Source organism: Trichosurus vulpecula, chromosome 5, assembly GCF_011100635.1.
Source record: "Trichosurus vulpecula isolate mTriVul1 chromosome 5, mTriVul1.pri, whole genome shotgun sequence".
Taxonomy (NCBI): domain Eukaryota; kingdom Metazoa; phylum Chordata; class Mammalia; order Diprotodontia; family Phalangeridae; genus Trichosurus; species Trichosurus vulpecula.
In genome coordinates, this window is record NC_050577.1 from 220306575 (window position 1) to 220326525 (window position 19951).

At 42.8% G+C, this 19951-nt stretch overlaps 1 protein-coding gene across 1 annotated transcript in view; it reads right to left on the bottom strand.

Moving 5' to 3' along the window:
- PLXNC1 (plexin C1) overlaps positions 1-19951 on the bottom strand; it is a 232113-nt gene that overhangs the window by 205097 nt on the left and 7065 nt on the right. The window contains exon 2 of the mRNA XM_036760062.1: positions 7473-7613. Within this exon, the coding sequence (XP_036615957.1) occupies positions 7473-7613 (141 nt within the window). The remainder of the gene's footprint in view (positions 1-7472; positions 7614-19951) is intronic.

The window sequence follows — 19951 nt, forward strand, 5'->3', positions numbered from 1 at the left end:
CTCCATCATGTTTTGTATTCAAAGGACAGTCAGAGCTTGCGATTGGGAGAACAGAAGTGGGGGGAAAACTCTTTCCAACCACTGATCAAAAGAACCAGAGACTCCCATATATATGGCCAAGTGCAGGCAGCTTTTGATCATTTAGGGAACAATTATCCAATTTGTGGATAATCCCAGGTTTTCTTCTCTATCATCGTTCCTGTACCTTGAGGTTTGTTTTTACTTCCAGAGATAAAAGTTAGACAGTCAGAGGGGAGGAAGAAGGCAGTTGAGAAGCTAAGCTCCTCTGACCCCCTTTAAGGGTAAATACATACATTAGCTCATTTCAACCTAACAACCCCGAAAAGCAGGCAATGCAGGCATGATTAGACCCATTTTACAGATAAGGACATTGATGCTCAGAGATGTCAAGTGACTCATCCATGATTACATAGTTACTCCCTGCTAACAGTTTCAGTAAAATACTTTCCTTCCACATCTCTGCCTCCTCAGCTAAAATTCTGCCTTCTAAAAGAAGGCTTTCCCAATTCCCCTTACTGCTGGCACCTTCCCTCTGAGACTTCTTCCAATTTATCTTGTGTATATCTTATTTTTACATTGTTGTTTGAGTGTTGTCTTCCTTCACCAGAATTTGAGCTCCTTAAGATCAGGGACCATGTTTTTGTCATTCTTTGTATCATCAGTGCTTGGCACGGTGCCTGGCATGTAATAAATCCTTAATAAAATGCTTGTTGATTGACTGGGAATTAAAAAGAAGTTTGAAAATAAAAGACAAGGGGGATCATTAAAATAATTATTCTACGGATTCACAGAATTTTAGATTTCAAAGGATAATGAAAGGACATCTATCTCAACCTTCATCCAAAGAGTTAGTGCCACTGGCACGTAACCAATAATTGTTCATCTAGAATCTGAACAGCTTCCAGAGAAGGGGAACTCATATTTTCAGTCTGTTCTGAGATGTGCTTAGGGTCTAGAGGTCAAACACAGGCATTGCCTCATCGGTCAGCCTTGCAGAAGACTTGAAAAAGCAACTTCTCACAAATCCTACTCCCCCAAACCTCAGGAAGTCATTTCTCCATACCCAGAGGGTTCCCTAAAATCTCAGAGGCTATCAGATAAAACCCTTTTGCTGAGGCATTATGCTCCTAGAAATGATGGTTCCATGGGTAACCTAGGAAGAGAGGGTTGTTGCTTTTGTCCTTTGTTCTCAAAGAGGACCATGACATCAGGGAGGTGATGCCATGACTTGCAAGTGAATTGGATTTAAGTGAGGGAGGGCTGGGCAAAGTTACCAGCCTCACTTTCTCCTCTGGAGTCATCTGGGTCCAGTGGCCAGATACAGATCAAGAAGACTGGAGGTGGCCCCCAGGAAGGGGTGGGGGAGGGGTACTGGAGAGAAGAGAGAACTTTGGTTTGGAATCACTGGTTTATCTTATTGGCTGTGCTTTTAGACTGCAGAGGTTCTAAACCTGGGGTCTGGGTGGTTTGTAGTTGGGGTTTTGTATTTTCGCAGATTTTGATAACTATTTCAATATAACTAGTTTCCTTTGTAATCCTATGTATTTTATTTTTAAAAATAAATTTATTATTTATTTTCAACATTTATCTTTTAAAATTTTGAGTTCCTAATTTGCTCCCTCCCTCCAATCCCTTCCCCACTCATTGAGAAGGCAAGCAATATGATATCAGTTATACATATGAAATTTTGCAAAACATTTTCATGTAATCCTTTGTATTTTAAAAACATACTCTGAGAAAGGGTCCAGGGGCTTCACCAGACTGCCAAAGAGATTCATGATACAATGTACATCAAGGCAAACATTTATTACTTGTTTTGGGCTTAGAGTCAGGAAGACTCATCTTTGTGAATTCAAATCTGGCCTCAGACACTTACTAAATGTGTGACCCTGGGCAAGTTACTTAACCCTATTGGCCTCAGTTTCCTCATCTGTAAAATGAGCTGGAGGAGGAAAGGACAAACCACTCCAGTATCTCTGCCAAGAAATGAGGTCATGAAGAGTCAGATACAACTGAAAAACAACTGAACAAAATGGGCCAAAATCTAGAGAGAGCAAAAATAAAGACAGTTCCTGCCCTCGAGGACCTTGTAGTCTAATAGGGGAAGAAGACCCATAAAAGGAATCTGAAAAGCAGGAATTGGAGGTCAGGGGATGGGGAAGAAGACTAACCAAAAAAGCTGAACACTTCCTGTTCTACAGAGATTTCTACCACTGCAAAGACTTGTGGACAGACTAACCCAAAGAAATCACGGGACATAAATTCTCAAGGGAAAACTGTCTTTAGGCAGGATGACGGGAAGCGCCTGCTCATCCTTAAGCAGTCATCCCTACAATTCTCCAGCCTCTGTGCTCCACTAACCATAACTTCAATCTCCTAACTTTGTACCGCACCTCCCCATTCATCTTTCCACCCTGGACCACCCCCAGTTCATGCTTTGCCTCCTCTGCCCAGCTGTGACACTATAAATCGGTCAGTCGTATCCCTCTTGGTAGGAAAGCTTGGCTATGAGACTGGCAGTGTCTGTGTGCGCCTGTGTGTGTCCACGGTCCAATTCTCCCCCCATGTACACAAGCAATAAACATGCCTCGGCTAAGCCAGGAAAAGACACAGGACTGGATTACATCTTCAACACCAATAACCTGTCCCTAACAGGAAATCCTCAATGATAGGCCCCCAAGTGCCCTCTGGTAGCATCCAACGGAAGGGAAGGAGGGGTTTCAAGAGACCTCATCAGCCTGCCTCCTCCTGCCATTTTCCTCTGCAGCATCCCAGGCCTGTGCCCAAGCCTCATCTCTCTCTCTCCCCAGGAAAACTGAGAGTCAGAGCTCTCTGTATCACAAACTTTACTGTATTTTTGGTGGCGCATTTGTTAACTTCAAATTCAATCTTTAACAAGTGGATTGGCTTGGGGAAACTGTCAAAATGTTCTTCATTGGATTGTTACTCTAAAGCCCAGCAGGATTTATTTCAGAGGGCATTTAGGCAGCTAGGTAGCTGAGCGGATTCAGTGCCCAATTCAGAGGGAGAAGACTCCAAGTGTCTGCCTCACATACTTCCTAGCCATGTGACCCTGAGCAAGTGACTTAACCACCCCAAAGCCTCAATTTTCCTTTCTTATGGCTAATATGGGGATAATAATACCTACCTCCCAGGGTTGTTGTGATGACAAAATGAGGTAATATTTGTAAAACATTTTGAAAGCCTTAAAGCTTGATATCAATGCCAGTTGTTGTTATCAGACACCTCATTTGAGGTCACACAACTCATAACAGCAATAGACAGGATCTGAAATCAGGTCTTCTGACTCCACGGGGCAGCTAGGTGGTACAATGGATAAAGCCCTGGGGTCTGGAGTCAGGAAGACTCATCTTTCTGAGTTCAGATCTGGCCTCAGACACTTACTAGCTGTGTGACTCTGGGCAAGTCACTTAACTGTTTGCCTCAGTTTCCTCAAAAATGAGCTGAAGGAGGAAATGGAAAACCACTCTTTGCCAAAAACAAAACCCCAAACCAAGAAACACACAAACCCAAATGGGGTTATGGGGATTTGGTCATGGCTGAAAACAACTGAATAACTTCTGACTCCAAATCTAGCACTCTTTTCCTATGCTATACACACTATATTTTCTTCACTTTCTATACACTATACTTTCAGGATCTCTAATTTTACCAGTCTGGGGACCTCCTCCACCAATGCTGATTGTTAGCCTTCTACAACTTTGTAGACAATATTGAGAGTTGTTGTGGCCAAAAGGAAAAAAAAAAATCTATCAGTCGATGTCCAGTCCAGTCACGAGCCTCTTGGAACTCAGTCAGGCTTGTTTCTTTCAGATGACAGACGCAAGCTGTCATGTGGTCTGCTTTCGAAGCCTTTCTAATTTGTCAGGCCCTGGAAGAACCTGTGGTCTAGGCGGAGAGCCTGACAGTGCCATCTATATCATGAAGCATCAGAACTGAACTTTGGTGATGGTGGTGGGGCATAGATTTCTGACTTTGAAATGAGAATTTTAGGGAGAGTGTCATCAAAAGACTAGATCACAGGGCTCAAATTTGAAAATGTAGTTATTGAGGAAGCCCCGAGATGGTTTAAAGATATTTCTTTTGTCCCAGTTCATGCATCAAATCTGGCTACAAATTGCTGTCACCTCTCCATCATGGAGAATTTAGGATGCGAACGGTGAGAATATTAATAGCTGAAATTTACATAGTGCTTCTACAAAACGCTTGTATATCTATGAACCCACTGAGCCTCACAAGAAAACTGCTATTACTGGCCTATCCAATAGATGTTTAAATAAATTCATAGAGGTTAAATCATTTAGCCACAGTCACACAGCTATTAAGTATCAGAGTCAGGATTTGAACTCAGCTCTTGGTTATTTACAAGCCCTTTGGGGATGAATCTCGCACCACAGAAATTACAAACTATATACTGGTAAAACCCTTCTCTGAGGCCTCATTATGGTATGATGGTGACCCTGGATTTTGGAAAGCCATGTCATCGGAGCACCAATCTGGCAGGTACGAAAAGGTTATAAAGAGATTTCATGCTAAATTAAGCAGCAATAAAGACTCGTTCCTAAGTACAATTCTCCGTGTTATTAGATTATTTCTTTAACAGCCCTATCAGGCTGGAAAGAGTCAGCGATGCATAGTGTAGATAGACCATGTAGGCGATGTCTGAGGACCAGCCTAGCTAGGTACGGAAAGCTTATCAGCAAATTGACCAGAAGTTAATAAGGGTTGGGTCGTAGTTACTCTTGGAGACATATATGGAAGTGTTGAAATTGGCCTTGGGGGAGGGAGAAGCCACAGATCAGAGGGGCCCTCAGAGGTCATCCTCATAGAGCGGAAAGTGTGCTAGATATGGATTCAGAAGCTCTGGAGTTGAATCTGACTCTGCCACATATTAGCTGTGTGACATTAGGTAAATCACTTGACCTCTCTGGGTGTCAGTTCCTCATTTGCAAAAAGAGGAGAGTGGATTGCTGGATGGCTCGTAATCCCTATGACTATATGAACCCCTGCATTTTTACAGGAGGAGGAAAGGAAGGCACAGAGAGGTTAGTTGACTTGCATAAAGTCACAGCTACCAAATTTGCAGAGCCAGGATTTGAATCCAGAGCTTTTGACTCTGCATCTATAAATAAGACACAAATTCCACCCATATTAATGAGTCTTCCTCAAAAGAAACAAAAGACAAATCAACAAATATTTGTTGAGAAATTCATAGGACTTTCTTAGGCACTGAGAGATTGTCATCATTTGTCCTTCATTTTGGATGAGAGATATAAAGATGAATACAGGACCATTTCCATCATAGCTATTAGCACATAGTCTGGAGAGATTATTGTTTTTGTCTTCTGTGACAGCGTAAGGTGGTATGAGTCTAAAATGAGTGGCCCAGCCAGGAGTAGAATTGCAGGGTAAGAGTGATCACCTAGGGTTAGAGTGAGAAGGTGAGTGGGACTGAAGCTGAACAGGTGTGGGGGCGGTATTTAGGCAGAGAGGAGGAAGACAGCTCAGTCCACATGAGCAAAGATACACAAACAAGAACGAAAAAGGCTTCTCCACCGAGGAAACAGGAAGAAACCAGTCTGGTTGGAGCAGGGGGTGATACAGCAGGATATAAAAATCATAGAATTTTTGAGTTGGAAGGGTATATTAGAGATAGACTAAACTCCTAGTTTAGAGATAAGCTAAGGCAGCTTCCTCACCCAGATAAGGAAACTGAGTCTCAGAGAAGTAAAATGACTTCTCTAAGATCAATCAATGGGGACTTATAAAGAGCCTTCTATGATAAAATGCATTAATGTGTTTTGTAAGCATTAAGGCAACTCTATAAGTGCTAGCAACGTACCAGACACTGTCCTAGGTGCTGAGCATACAGACAAAAAGATGAGTTCCTGCCCTAAGGGAGCTTATATTCTATTTCAGTTTTGAAAACTGATATGCAAAACACTGAATTAAATTAAATTCAACAAACATGGATTAAGCCTCAGTATTCAAGATACTGTGTTAGATGCCAGGGATACTGAATCTATAGCTCTATTTGCCCCCTGGAGACTTTTTTGACCTCCTTACTGTGCCACAATTGATCATTCCTTTCTCAACTCCTATGATACTTACAGCCATTGTATACCCCCACCAAGTACCTTCTATGGGATGGGGAGACTAAGAGGAGATAAGGCATAGACAGTCTCTGGCCTTAACAAGCTTAGAATCTAATGTCGGGAATGACCAAAGCAGAATTCTAAACTAAGAGTTGCAAGTTTGGAGTAAAATTGACAGCCTGCATTAAGAAACTTCAGGAGTGCTGGGAGAGAAGGCCAAAGCCTGGCTTGCATTCCTAGCTCCTTACGCCGCCGCTATGACTCACATAGAGTAGTTATTTGGTGCTTACTGATGATGCCCGATCTGAATTCTGATTATGGAAACAATGACTACATAATGATGGGCTACTCAGTCAACTTCTCAAACTTTTGTCAGAATAAACATTACTTTTTTTACATATATATTTTAAATTTATTATTTTGGGGGTTGGTATCTTTGATTTCACCATTCTAGGGAGTTTCTCCATAAGTCCTGACTCCACCCATAAATATGGGCTACTCATCAGCTACTTATACCCTTAAAGAGTTGCCTTGGGTGCCAAGGTTGGACCAAGCGACTTTTCCCAGGGTCACACAGATGGAACGTATGAAAGCTAGGACTTCCTGACTCTGAGGGTGGCCCCTCCGTCTACCACACCACGTCGGCCCTTCTCTGTACATTAAATCCGTCAGAGTTGACATTATGCAGGTTTTTTGAGACTCTGAGATCCATAAGAGCTTTCTGGTGTGTTTCAGGAAAAGGGGCTGTGAAATCCACCCTCCATGGGGAGAGAGTGGGCGGAAGAGAGGGATCACCTGATTCTTCTTCTGCTAAAGCCCTATAATCCATCATCCCTATGAGGGAAAGATAATTCAGGTACATAATACGTCTCCATTATCCAGGAGATGAAAGAGAAAGGTTAAAAGACTTAGAAAATTGTGAGTCAGTGACAGAGTTGGGACTAGGCCCCCATTTACCTCACACAGGGATTGTGTGAGTAATGAAGTGAAAATATCTTAGAACTCCTCAGGGGAAAAGGCCCTGCCTTATTGAATACTTATTGGAGTTGGCACATGGAGGGTTTCTGAACTTCTTTTCTGCTACTCTCGAAGGCGTTCTGTGTACTCTAGGAAAACAATTGGCTTATTTTCGGAAAAGCAGTGATAATAATACTATCTCTGCCCCCCCCCAAAAACACCCCCCAAACCCATGTCACAGTTAAATTAAGAGGCAACGTGCTTCCTTTGATCTCCCCCTTGCAGCCAACCTAGCTACAAAATAAAGTCCTGTTACCCTTCATATTAAAAATAAACAAACAAATAAATAAAGAGGCCAAGGAATCACTGAATACCAACCTTGAGTAACTGGCCATCTCCAGTTCCTAAGAACAGAACTGTCCTGTTCAGGACTACAGTAGCATAAACAGATGTCAAATCCGAATGAATTAATGTCGAGGACTCAATCGGTTGGACTGCATTTGGTTCTGTGTCTTTCCCCTACATATTCAAAACAAAAAAAAAACAGAGAAAACAGTAAATTTCTAAATGTTATGTTAATCAAACTTCCAAAATGCTACTCATCACTTCCCAGGAGGGCTCTCGATTCTTGGCAGCTTGCCCGTTTTCCAGAAAGGAATATGAAAATGGTCATTGCAGTCCACTCTTCACCTACAAAACCACCACACAGGCAAATCCTAAAGCAAACCATTTGTTTACTACTACATTAGCATGTATTGATTGCCAACAGTGGGAGAAGGGCCCATCCACTTAACGATCCAATGCTGGGATGGGAAGCCAAGTTCTACTTGACTGCCAGCAGAGAGGGGGAGAGCACACAGTGTTGAAAAGGGAAGGAAGAAATTGAGTCCTCTGCTATTGCCAGCAGCTCCAAACCTCTTTCTTCTTCTATTTTCCAATATATGAGCTATGTGTTGGGGCTAGCTAGGTTAGGAACTCCCTGACCCAGTAAAGGAACATTCCACAGGGGATGAGCCATTTTCTAGAGTGTGATGGTAAAGGAATGAATATTGATTAAGTGAGGTTCAGGGAAGTATATTTAAAGTAGAATAAAGGGCACTTTGTGTGGATGTCAAGATAAGGAAATGACTGCTGGCAACCAGTTTATATGATCATAGAATTATCATCCTCATATTACTACTACTGTTAATATTTTCATTTCAGTGGTCCCAAATCGTGATTCCATCTGCATAGGGAGTTCCCTGGTGGGGGACACTCTCACTACAGTGCAGATGAGTAACAATTCTATAATCTGTAGTCTTAAGAGAATCTGGAGCTCTGAGAGATTGTGACCCAGCCACGGTCACACAGCCATTATGTATCAGACATGGGATTTGATCCCAAATCGTCCTGACTCAGAGGTCACATAACAAGAATAACGACAACATACAAGAATAATAGCAAGATAGCAACCAGTCTCAAGACCGTTTCTATATCAACTCCAGAAGAGAAAGTCATAATAATGATAATAATATTCATGATTATCTAGCTCAGTCCCAATTAGTGTGAATAAAGAAGCCTGAAGTGGTGGCAGTATTCTAATTTGCATTGCATATTTCCACTGGGCAAGAACCAAGCTCCACGTTTTACATAATTATAACTTCAAATAGTGTGATTTCAATACATGTGCCCACTTCTGGGGATTCATTATTTCCATTAATCAGAGAACCCGTACCCAAGTGCTCTACCCAAATTTAGAGCTATCTCCACTCCAAATGTTCACGTGGACTATGTGTGCCCAACCTGTGATGGGGCCTTCTGGGTGTGCATTGGTCTGATCAGCCACAGCTGGACACACTGTACCCTGGCCCCAACATAACCACCCAGATTAACTAATTTGATACTCTCAACAATCCTTTGAGGGAGGTACTATTACTGTTCCCTTATTATAGAGGAGGAAACAATTCACATGAAGGAGAGGCAACGGGGTCAGGATTTGAACCCATGGCTCCAACCCAGTCTTTTCCTATAATACCATGCTAAGGGTGATGGGGGTGTGAACCTGAGAACAGTGCAGTTTAGGAGGAAATGAAAAGCATTATTACAAGCTGGTGGCATTGGATACATTTAATATAAATACACTAAATATAATATTCTAATGTGTTTGCTTATTTTTTTTCAAAGTCACTCTTTAAACCTAGAATAGATATATTGTTTTTCAAAAAGTCTGTAATATCACTTGCCAAAGCAATTAATTCCTGCCTTTGACTGCAGGAAACTGAGTTTACAGCACAGATCTCTGGGAGATTTGAGGCCAGAAAAATCTGATGAAGATAGTAGACAGTCAACACAGTTGGAACCCTCACTTTATCTTCCAAAATTCAGTCTCTAACTACACTAAGGTTTCCAAGAGTAGGTTTTAAGCCAACTGATGGGCCAGACGATGAACTATGGACCCTCTGACGGCAAGTGGTAAAACCCCCTTTCCGGGGGGGGGGGGTGAGGTGGGGAGATGGGGTTAAACCTTACTCACTATACTATGTTGTTGCCAACACTGTTTATGTCTTTCAATTTCTGTCTTATTAAATATTCATTATTTTTAAACCCACTAAGTTTCATTAACATCTAAACTAAATGGATTCATGAACCAAATTGATTTTTTGAAGTCTTTAAAGTGTTGCCTATAATTCTTTGTTGAAGTTAGATTGGGGGGGGAAGGGAGGGAGGGAGAGAGAGAAGAGAAGATAAAGAGAAAAGGAAAAGAATGAGGGAGAGAAGAAGAAAGAAAAAAGAATGCGAGAGTAGAGAAGAGGGAGAGAGAGAAAGGAAGAAAAAAGGGAAAGAATGGGAGAGAAATACAGAAGGGCAGAAGGAAAGAAAAAGGGATGGGGAATGGAGGAGGGAGAGGGGTAGAGGAGAGAAAGGAGAGGAAAAAGAGGCAGAGAGAGGGAATCGAAGAGAGAAAGGAGGTGAGAGACAGAGGGTAAGAGAAAGGCAGAGAGAGGAATAAAGGACAAAAGAGGAAGGGGGAGAGACAGGATAGAGTGAAAAAGAAAGGGGGAGAAAGAGAGAGAAAGGCATGGGGGAAAGAAGATAGAGAAGAGGGTAGAGAAAAAGAGAATGGGAGAGGCAGAGAGAAAAGGGAAACAAAAGAGAGGAAGGTGGGGGGGAGAGGGAGGTAGGGAGGGAGGGGGAGAGGGGGGGAGAGAGAGAGAGGAAATAAGGGAGAGAGGGAGAAAGTGGGAGAGAGGGAGGAGGGGGAGAAGGAAGAGAAAGAGAGAGGGGGGAAGAAAGAGAAGCAGAGATAAAAAGGAGTAAAAGAGAAAAAGGGAGGGGAGATGAGAAAGATGGAGAGATAGTGGAGGCTGGAGAGATAGGGGGAGAAGAGAGGGAAAGGGGGACATAAGATGGGGAAAGAGAAAAGAAGATAAGGGGAGAGGAGCTAGGGGTGAGTAAAAGGGGCAATAACATGAGGAGAGCCAAAGAGGGAGAAGGAAAAGGAGGGGGGGAACCACTGAGCAGAGAGCCTTCCAGTGCACCATGGTTACTTTTTCAAGTTAAAAAAAAATCCTAATCTAAAAGGCTGGCTCATTTGCATAATATGTGCTATAGTGAACTCAGTTTAGGAAGACTTTCAGAAAACACATTAGAGACTTTTTTTCCCTTTTAAAAGATACTTTCTGTGCAATTGGAGAAGATGAAGCGCTGTCCTATTATAACTGAAATGTTTTAAAAAATCTCTGTAGGTCTGAGGTAAGGAACAAGAGAGTCCTGTTGAGATAAGGCAGCCTCATGACTATGAACAGTAAAAGAAAAGTCTTATGACCTTTACAATTTTTTTTTTAAAATCACTTTAAAATAGACTGGGATTAGTCTATTTATGATCATTATGAACTCATGATCCTCAGACCATGGGTATTTTTTTTTATTAAATATGCAAGCACCCCAGAGAGTCAAACATGGAGAATTAGGCATGATGTCTGCCACCAGAATGGAAAATTCCTAATACCTCTGTCTTCTTAAAGGGCTTTTATATTCTTCTACCCAGAGGCATAGGAGGAAAAAAAAGAGTTGCTAAAGGGTGCCGAATGATCAATAGAGGTCTAAGAAATATGTCATTCTAGGAGGACTTTATTGCCATGTGATGGGATGCATGTGAAAAATGTCTCCTAATAAGAGAGCACCCAGAGGCTAAAGGGGGGAAGAAGTGGAATCAAAATTACTCTCTCACCCATCCTTCCGTCTTCTTGCTTCAGTGTATTTCTCAATAATTGGAGTGTCTAAAATAAGCCTGGGATCAATCGCCCTGTAAGTACGGTATCCATTAACGCCAAGTTCATCTTTAGGTAACAGAATAAGATCATAGGATCAGAGATTTACAACAGGGAAGGACCTTCGAAGTCAACGGAGTCCAATCTTATCTGACAGATAAGGAAACTGAGACTTCTAGACATTAAGTATCAGAGGCAAGAGTTGAACCAGGTATTTCCGACTCTGAGAACAGAAGACTATTTACTACCCCGTGCTGCTAGGGGAGTCTACACCATGGTGTCAACCTCAAATTGAAACAGGGGCCACTAAACCACACAGAAGGATCCCTGTGGGCTATATATTGACTTGGAAAAACCACACATGTACGTCGGTTTCTTTTTTTTTAATTTATTAATACATCAATACATTAAAATCGGATCAGAACCACATGGCTGGCGCCTCCCCAGCCCTTCATTTGACACCTCTGCTCTCCCATCAGTTAAAGGCCAAGACTCAAGAGCAATGCAAATCCCTCCCAGCACCAAAATGGATAATAAAAAAATGCTATGGCCTCCAGCACCACCCCATCCCCAAATGCAGAACTAGTAGTTCCAAGGTGAGTCTGGGAATGTTTTCTATCTTGGACCACCCCTTCCTCCATCTCCAAAAAGTTACTAAAGGCACCAAAAGGAAATCTCTGGGAGATTTTGCATCTCCTAGTGAAGCCAAAGTTACTAAGGCCCTCGTTAAAGACAATTTCAATCCTACTTGTAATATTCACTGGTATAGAATGTCAGGGGACACAAACAATTCTCCCACTTTGTGCCTTTTCCTATACAATTTGCCATTTTCACTGTGAAAGTGACTTTTCAGTTAAAGTCACTTCAAGCCAGAACCTATAAAATACAGATTCATGCCTTTCCGGTAATGTTTACACTGCCCTGGCAAAAAAGAAAATGCAGAGAGAAAGAGAGAGAGAGAGAGACAGATACAGACAGAGAGATGGGGACAGAGAAGCAGAGACAGAGGCACAGAGAGAGACAGGCAGAGAGAGACAGACAGACTCAGACAGGGGAGGGGGGGGAGAGGGGGGGGGGAGAGAGAGAGAGAGAGAGAGAGAGAGAGAGATTGAGAGAGAGAGAGAGAGAGAGAGAGCGCTCGAGCACAGTGAGGCTCAGGTCTGGTTGAAGAACTGACTTGATAAGAACAGAGGATCATGGGATTTAAGGTCCTTATCCTATCTATATGAATGTGAAGGATGGAAGGTAGGGAGGGAGAACTGGCCCAAGAAGGCCTAGCCCTGACAGTAAGCCCTTTGGCGGGGCTGCTCCCAGGACTGGACCCTCAATGCCCATTTCCCATTGAGGCCCAGACAAGTGAAATCTCCTTGTCCACCTTGTCAACTGAGTCAAGATTCAAACACAAATTTTCTAATGTCAGATTCAATGGCTCTAGAGTCAGATGTGCTCAGTTCACTTTTTGCCATGTATAGCCTTGGACAAGTCATTCAAACTCTGTCAGCCTCAGTTTTCTCATCGGTTAAATGGCAAGAATTTAGACAAACTGACCTTTAAGATTTAGATTTCTGATACTATGATCATCCAAGTAAACCACATTACCTCTCAGGGAAGAAAAAATTACTTCCTTCATAATGCAACAGATAGGACATCTGAATACTCAGTTGAGCCCCTCAAAAAATTAAGAATCCCCTTTCTTTATTACCTTTCAGAGGTTTGAACGATGTCCAGAGAAAGCAGGATTGTTAGATTCACACCACCACCCCCTTCCCAACTTCTGATTTCACTGAACTATGGTAAGAGTCCATTCATATGCCACTCATTCAATAAACATTTATTAAGTACCTACTATGTGGCAGGCACTGTGCTAAATGCTAGAGATACAAAGAAAGGTAAAAGACAGCTCCTGTCCTCTAGGAGTTTACAATCTAACGAGGGAAACAACACGCAAACAACTATGTAAAAAACACACTATATACAAGATACGTTGGAAGGCACTCAATTCCTGAGGGGGATCAAGAAAGGCTTGCTGGAGAAGGTGGGATTGTAGCTGACATGGAAAGAATTCCAAGCATGGGATGAATGCACTGAATCAGGAGATTGTGTGTTTCGTGGGAAGAACAGGGAGACCAGTGTTCACGGTCAATCGATCACTAAACATTGCTTAAGCACCTACTATGTGCCAGGCACTGTTTGAAGTGATGGGGATACAAAAAATGGCAAAGGACAATCTCTGCCCTCCAGGAGCTTACAACCCGGTGGATCAAAGATGACATGGGGTGGGGTAAGGTGTAAAAAAGACAGGAAAGTAGAGGTGGTCATGTTTGAAGGGCTTTGAACACTACAATAGAGAATTTTATATTTTGTCCTGGAGGTGATAGGGAGTTTATTGAGTTGGGGGAGGGTATGTGTGCATATTCCAAGATGTGTTAGTCCTGAGCTTTAGGAAGATGGCAGGAGACCACCGAGCAGATTACGGCAATAGTCCAGGCAGGAGGTGATGAGGGCCTTCACAAGGGTAGTGGCAGGGTTAGGTTAGAAGGGAAGGGGGTGTATAGGAGATATTTCAAAAATAAAATCAATAGGACCTGGCAACAGATTGGAGGGGCTAGTGAGAGTGAGGAGACAAGGATGGCACCCAGGTTTTGAGCCTGAGGGACCGTGCCCTTCCCAGTAATAAGGAAGTTAGGAAGACGGGAGGGCTTGGGGAGAAAGATGATGAGTTAAGTTCTGGACATGTTGAGTTTAACATGTCTATGGGACATTTAGTTCAAGATGTCCGATAGGCAGTTGTAGGAAGGAGATTAGAGATCAGCAGATGTGGCTGTTGAGTTGTTTCAGTCATGTCTGACCCTTCATGGTCCCATTTGGCGTTTTCTTGACAGAGATACTGGATTGGTTTGCCATTTCCTTCTGCAGCTCATTTTATAGATGAGGGAACCGAAGCAAACAGGGTCAAGTGACTTGCTCAGGATCACACAGCTAGTAAGTACCTAACACCAGATTTGAACTCAGGTCCTCCTGATTCCAGGCTCAGAGCTTTATCTACTTCACCACCTAGCAGCCCTCCGGAAGAGCTTAGGTCCAGATAAGCAGATCTGAGAATCATGGGCAAAGAGATAATTGAATCCTGAGAACAGATAAGATCACTAGATGAAATAGGATGACAGAAAAGAAAAGCAGCTAGACAAGAAATAGGAGGAGAGAGGAGAGAGAGATGAGAGAAGGAAGAAACTGCCACCATTGTTGGGCACAGGGTTAAATTCCCCACTCTGTGGCTTATTCTGTGTGACTTTGGGCCAGTCACTTACCCTTTTTAGGTCTGGAGTCTTCATCTGTATAATGAAAGGGTTGGACTAGATGGCTTTTGAGGTTCCTTTCAATTCTAGAACTTGCACCTATCCCTAATAGATCATCACTAGTTCAGCTTTCTGCAGCCCACCATTTTCTCCAATGTGTTTGTTTCTTAGTCAGTGTCCTGATGGAAGAAGGCCTAGCATTGCCCTATATGGCACTGTTCATGGATGGGAACAATGCCTCTCAATAGGAGAGAGCCCCTAAGGTAGCCTGCCAACTATGAGAGACAGTCAGTCAACAAACATTTATTAAGGGCTCTGTATGTGCCAGTCACCCAAGCGAAAAAGATACAAAAAGCAGGAAATAGTACGCTCAGACCTTAGACAACCCTTAGGAGTCATGTATGGTGGATCAATCAAAGCCTGAAGCCCATTCAGTGTGTGGAGGGGTTGGGGGAGGGGGCTGCAGTGCCAGTTTACAATAATGAGAACCGGGTTCTCCAGCCAGAAGTACTTTCTTTGCCTATTTCTGTGAAAAAAAAAAAGCCAGGCTCCAGGGAAACCTGGAGACCTACACAAAAGGAGACGTCACACCTGTGGAGCCAAGCAAAAAGGGCAAGAAGACCCCCTGTGGCCAAAGACTTATTCATCCTCCCTTCTGGTCTATTTTCCACGTCGCCCTTCTCTGCCCCCTTAGGACCTAATCAGGAAGGCAGCTCTCAGCCTCCCCTGGCCAGTTTATTATGTATAATTTATTTCTGAATGCCAGCCTTTGCTTGGCCCTTGGTGCCTAACCAGGCTAATGCCTTCTAATGATGCTCGTCCTTGAGAGACAAAATCCAATCTCGACTGGGCTTTTGGAAACTTCTCCACATTTGAAGCATTCTTGTTGTTTCTGAGGTGCCAATCTTCCCCTCTCCATCAGATCTAACCACAAGGTTTCAGGGACACTGAAGCCAGGCATACGCGCACACTCACGCGTGTGCACTCAAGAGCGTCTCAAGATCAAGAAAGAGCTAAAAAAGCAGTCCACACACACTGGAGATTCTCAGTTTCTTGTACAATCCTCTGAGTTCTACTGTCTGTATGAAAGGGTTCATTTGAGAGGGTGTTTGTTAAATCCAGAAATTTTTTTAATGGGACAAAAAAGTCAAGATCCGGAAAAATCCAACTTGTACAAAATTATTTTTTTTTGGTGGAAACTGCAGAAAGTGAACTCTGATCACAGTATAGGGCTGGATGAGCTTAGGTGAGGCTTTGTGCCTCAGTTTTCCCATCTGTAAAATGAGGGAGGGGGGAATCAATCCAGATGATCTCTAAAGACTTTTATGAATCTATGATCCTGTGACCTATAAAATGGGGAGTTGGATCAAATGATGTAAAATTGTGGGGGGGGGGGGGCACAGTTTGATGGTGTTGGATAACATAATGTCTAAGGTCACTTCCAGCTCCAGCATTTGGTTCTATGGTGAAGGCACACAAAGCCGAGGACAAAGAAGGGCGGGAAAGAGGAAGAAAGATAAAGAACAAGAGAGTCAGGAGGAGGTGAAAGGGTATATGGTGGGGGAAGGGAAGAGCTTATCTGGTATTTATCTCTGCTTTGTATTCACTTATCTGTGTATATGTTCAATTTAATTCAACAAACATCTATTAAGCACCTAATGTATGCCAGGCACTCTGCTAAGGGTTAGGGATACAAGCAAAAGACAGTCTCTACCCTGCACCCCAGCCAGGTCAGGGCAGCATGGTACAATAGAAAGAATGCTGTTTTTGAAGTCAGAGGACCAAGATTCAAATCCTTCTCTATCATCAGCAGGGTAGTAGTACAGTAGAGGCAGCTCAGTGGTTCAGTTGGATAGAGCACTGGGCCTGGAGTCCAGAAGACCTGGGTTCAAATCTAGCCTCAGATGCTTACTAGCTGTGTGACCCTGGGTGAGTCACTTACTTCTGTTTGCCTTAATCCACTGGAGAAAGAAATGGAAAGCCACTCCAGTATCTTTGCAAAGAAAATCCCATGGGGACAGTCACGAAGAGTCGGACAACTTAATAACAAGAAACTTAATAACAACGAGTAGAGAATTGCTTCTGGAGAAAGATCTGGATTAAATCCTACCAAGACACTAGCTATGTGACCCTGGGCCAGTCACATAATCTCTAGGTGCTTCAGCTTCCTCATCTAGTAAAGTACTTGGACTTGATGGTCTCTCCCGGCTCTAAACCAATGACCTTATGATCTGACCCTGGACAAGTTAATTAATCTCTTTGTGCCTTGGTGACCTCATCTGTGAAATGAGAAAATTGGATTAGATGACCCCTAGGGTTCCTTAGAACCTAAATCTATGGTCCTCTGTTTTGTTCTTGACTCTAAAGATACTCCTAAAGCCTACCATGGTTCCTTGAATACAGTAGGACTTTAATCAGTGCTCGTAGAATAAAGGAAATGATCAGGAAAGACAGACATGATTCTTTGCCACTGGAGGTCTGTCCCCCATCCTCCCCTTATCGCCTCTCCGGAAAGGAGCCTAGAATGTTATTCCCTTAACCCGTCCACACTATGCCCAATATTGATGGCAGCTCCAATGGCCTAGACTTTAGGCAAAGGGAACCAGGCACCAAATGTTGGATCCTCTAAACCCCAGCACTTCCAGACACTAAAGGGATTCTCTGGGTCTTTTCCCTCCCCCTAGAAACAAATCTATCTGAAGCGCAACTTTATTTCTACTCTTGGTTTGAATCTTTCTTCAGCAGTTCATTCTCCATAGTTATTGCCCTTTGCCTGAACTGGCTCTGAAGACATTTGCTCATTATTTTCCCCATCTTGTCCCCATGGGCACAGCTCGTTTGCTGATACTACATTCCTTCGACTGAAATCATCATTTTTAGTTAAATAACGAGACTTTTTCCCTCCTTGTTTTTGTTGGAGATGTGGCTGGATTCTGTTTCGACTCACTACCTAACCGAGCAATTGGAGAGACGTGAGTCTCCTTGAGAAGGGAGGCGAAATCTTTTCCAATTATTCCTCAAGTTGCTAGTATGTGAAAATTACTTTGTATTTATGCTGCATATATTTTATATTCTCCTCTCTGTGCACGTGTACAGCCCCTCTCTTCCCCGATACATGTAAACTTTTTGAGAACAGGCAATGATACATTTTTGGTTCTCTCTGTCCAGTGCCTGGCACATAGTAGGTGCTTAGTAGATGCTGGTTGTATTGAATCAAACATAAGTTCCTTGAGGGAAGGAACTGTTACATTTTTTTTCTCTCTGTCTCCAAACTTTAGCATAGTACCTAGTATACAGTAGGTGCTTAACAGATGTGTACGGAATACAAAAGATGAAAAAAAGAACAATAATAACTCACATTTCTATCACACTTTATGATTCACAAAGCACATACATTATTTCATTTGATTCTCACCATATGCCAGTCAGGAGAACCTGAGTTCAAATTTGGCCTCAGACACTTATTAGCTATGTGACCCTGGGTGAGTCACTTAACCTGGATTGACTCCAAAAAAAAGATTCCTGAGTTCAAATCTTTAACAACCTGTGTGAATTTAGGCAAAGTCACTTCACCAATCTGTGCCTCACTCGCCTTCTCTGTAAAACAAAGAGGTTGAGCTGCATGACCTGTCAAGCCCCTTCCAGATCTGAGCTCCTAGTAACTGTTGTACCCAACCACTATACTAAGCTACCTTTCCAGCCTTCTTACACTTTATACCCTATCACATACTCTTTGATCCAGTGACACTGGCCTCCTGGCTGTATCCTGAACAAGATACTCCATTCTCCGGACTCTGGCATCTTCCTTGGCTGTCCCCCATGCCTGGAATACTCTTCCCTTTTCATCTCTTGCCTCCTGGCTTCCCCTGGCTCCCTTCAAGTCCCAGTTAGAAGAGAAGTCTTTCCCAATCCCCCATAACTCCAGGGCCTGCCCACTGTTATCATTAATTTATCCTATATGTAGCTTATTTGTAAATGGCTGTTTGCATGTTATCTCCCCTAAAGGTCAGGCTCCAAGAGCAGGTACTGTTTTTTGCCTTTTCCTGGCACATAGTAGGCACTTAATGAATGTTTATTGACTGAGAGATGATAAGTGTACCAGAGCTATGCATAGGGTAGTCATTAGGTATCCTACAACACCTGTATCCCTCAAACATGCTAAGCAGTATTCTCAACTCTCTATTTTACAGAGTTGCTGTGAGGCCCTAACCTTCCTAGGGAGAACGTTCCATTTTAAGTCATGATTTTTTTTGTTTCTTTAATTTTTAATATACTTTATTAATGCCCTTTATTGTTATATCAATCATTCCTTGCCCCCGTCACATTGAACTCTCCCTTACGACGAAGAAAACCTTCTGGAGTCACTACAGTTTATTAATGTCCCTTTTAAAATATGGCACCTGGAAAAACACAGTATCTCAGATGAGGCCTGGCCCTGGCCAAACGCAATGGGACCCTTATGTCCAGAGATCAGGACACTCGGCTTCTAATAATGCCACCCAAGACTGAGCTAGTGTTCTCAGCAGCTGTGACACATCTACCCTTGGCTTCCATAAAGCTGGTTGAGCTACTAAAATGCCCATAAACTGTCATTTAAAGCTTTTCCTAGCCTCCCTCCAGAGTCTAGCTTTCCAGAATTCTATTATTCTCTTTTGTGTACTTTACAGTCCAGCTAAACCAAGCACAGTACTTCGCATACAGTTAAATGCTCAATAAATGTGGTTTTTTTCTCCCATTCATTTCCCACCTCCCTATCTTTGCCTAGGCAGTGCCCCATACCTAGAATGTCCTCCTCCTCCTACTCCACTTTTAAAATCTCTAGCTTCCTTCAAAACACAGCTGAAAGGTCATCTCCTTCAGGAGGCCTGATCTCCTCCTTATCATTTTCTATTTAATCCTCTACCTGTGTATTGTCTCCCCACCAATAAAATCTAAGCTCCTTAAGGGCAGGGACTGTTACATTTTTGCCTCAGTATTGATATTGGCTGGCACACCATGCTCCAGGGAGAAGGCAGCATCTAATCCTCCTTATTTACAAACAAAATCAATGCTTATAGAACCTTGCCACCTCCTCCTAGAGACCTTCCCTGATTTCCCCTGTTATTACTGCTTTCCTCCCCTTGTAATTACTTCGAGGATACATTATATTTACTCTTACACCTAAGAGTTGTTTTCTCCCAGTAAAATGTAACTTCCTTAAGTAAGTGGTTTTCTTGTATTTAGAGCTCCAAAGCCCAGCATGGTACCTGATATATCATAAATTAATAATAAATTCTGGTTGATTGACTGATTTGGAAAATACAGTCTCCTC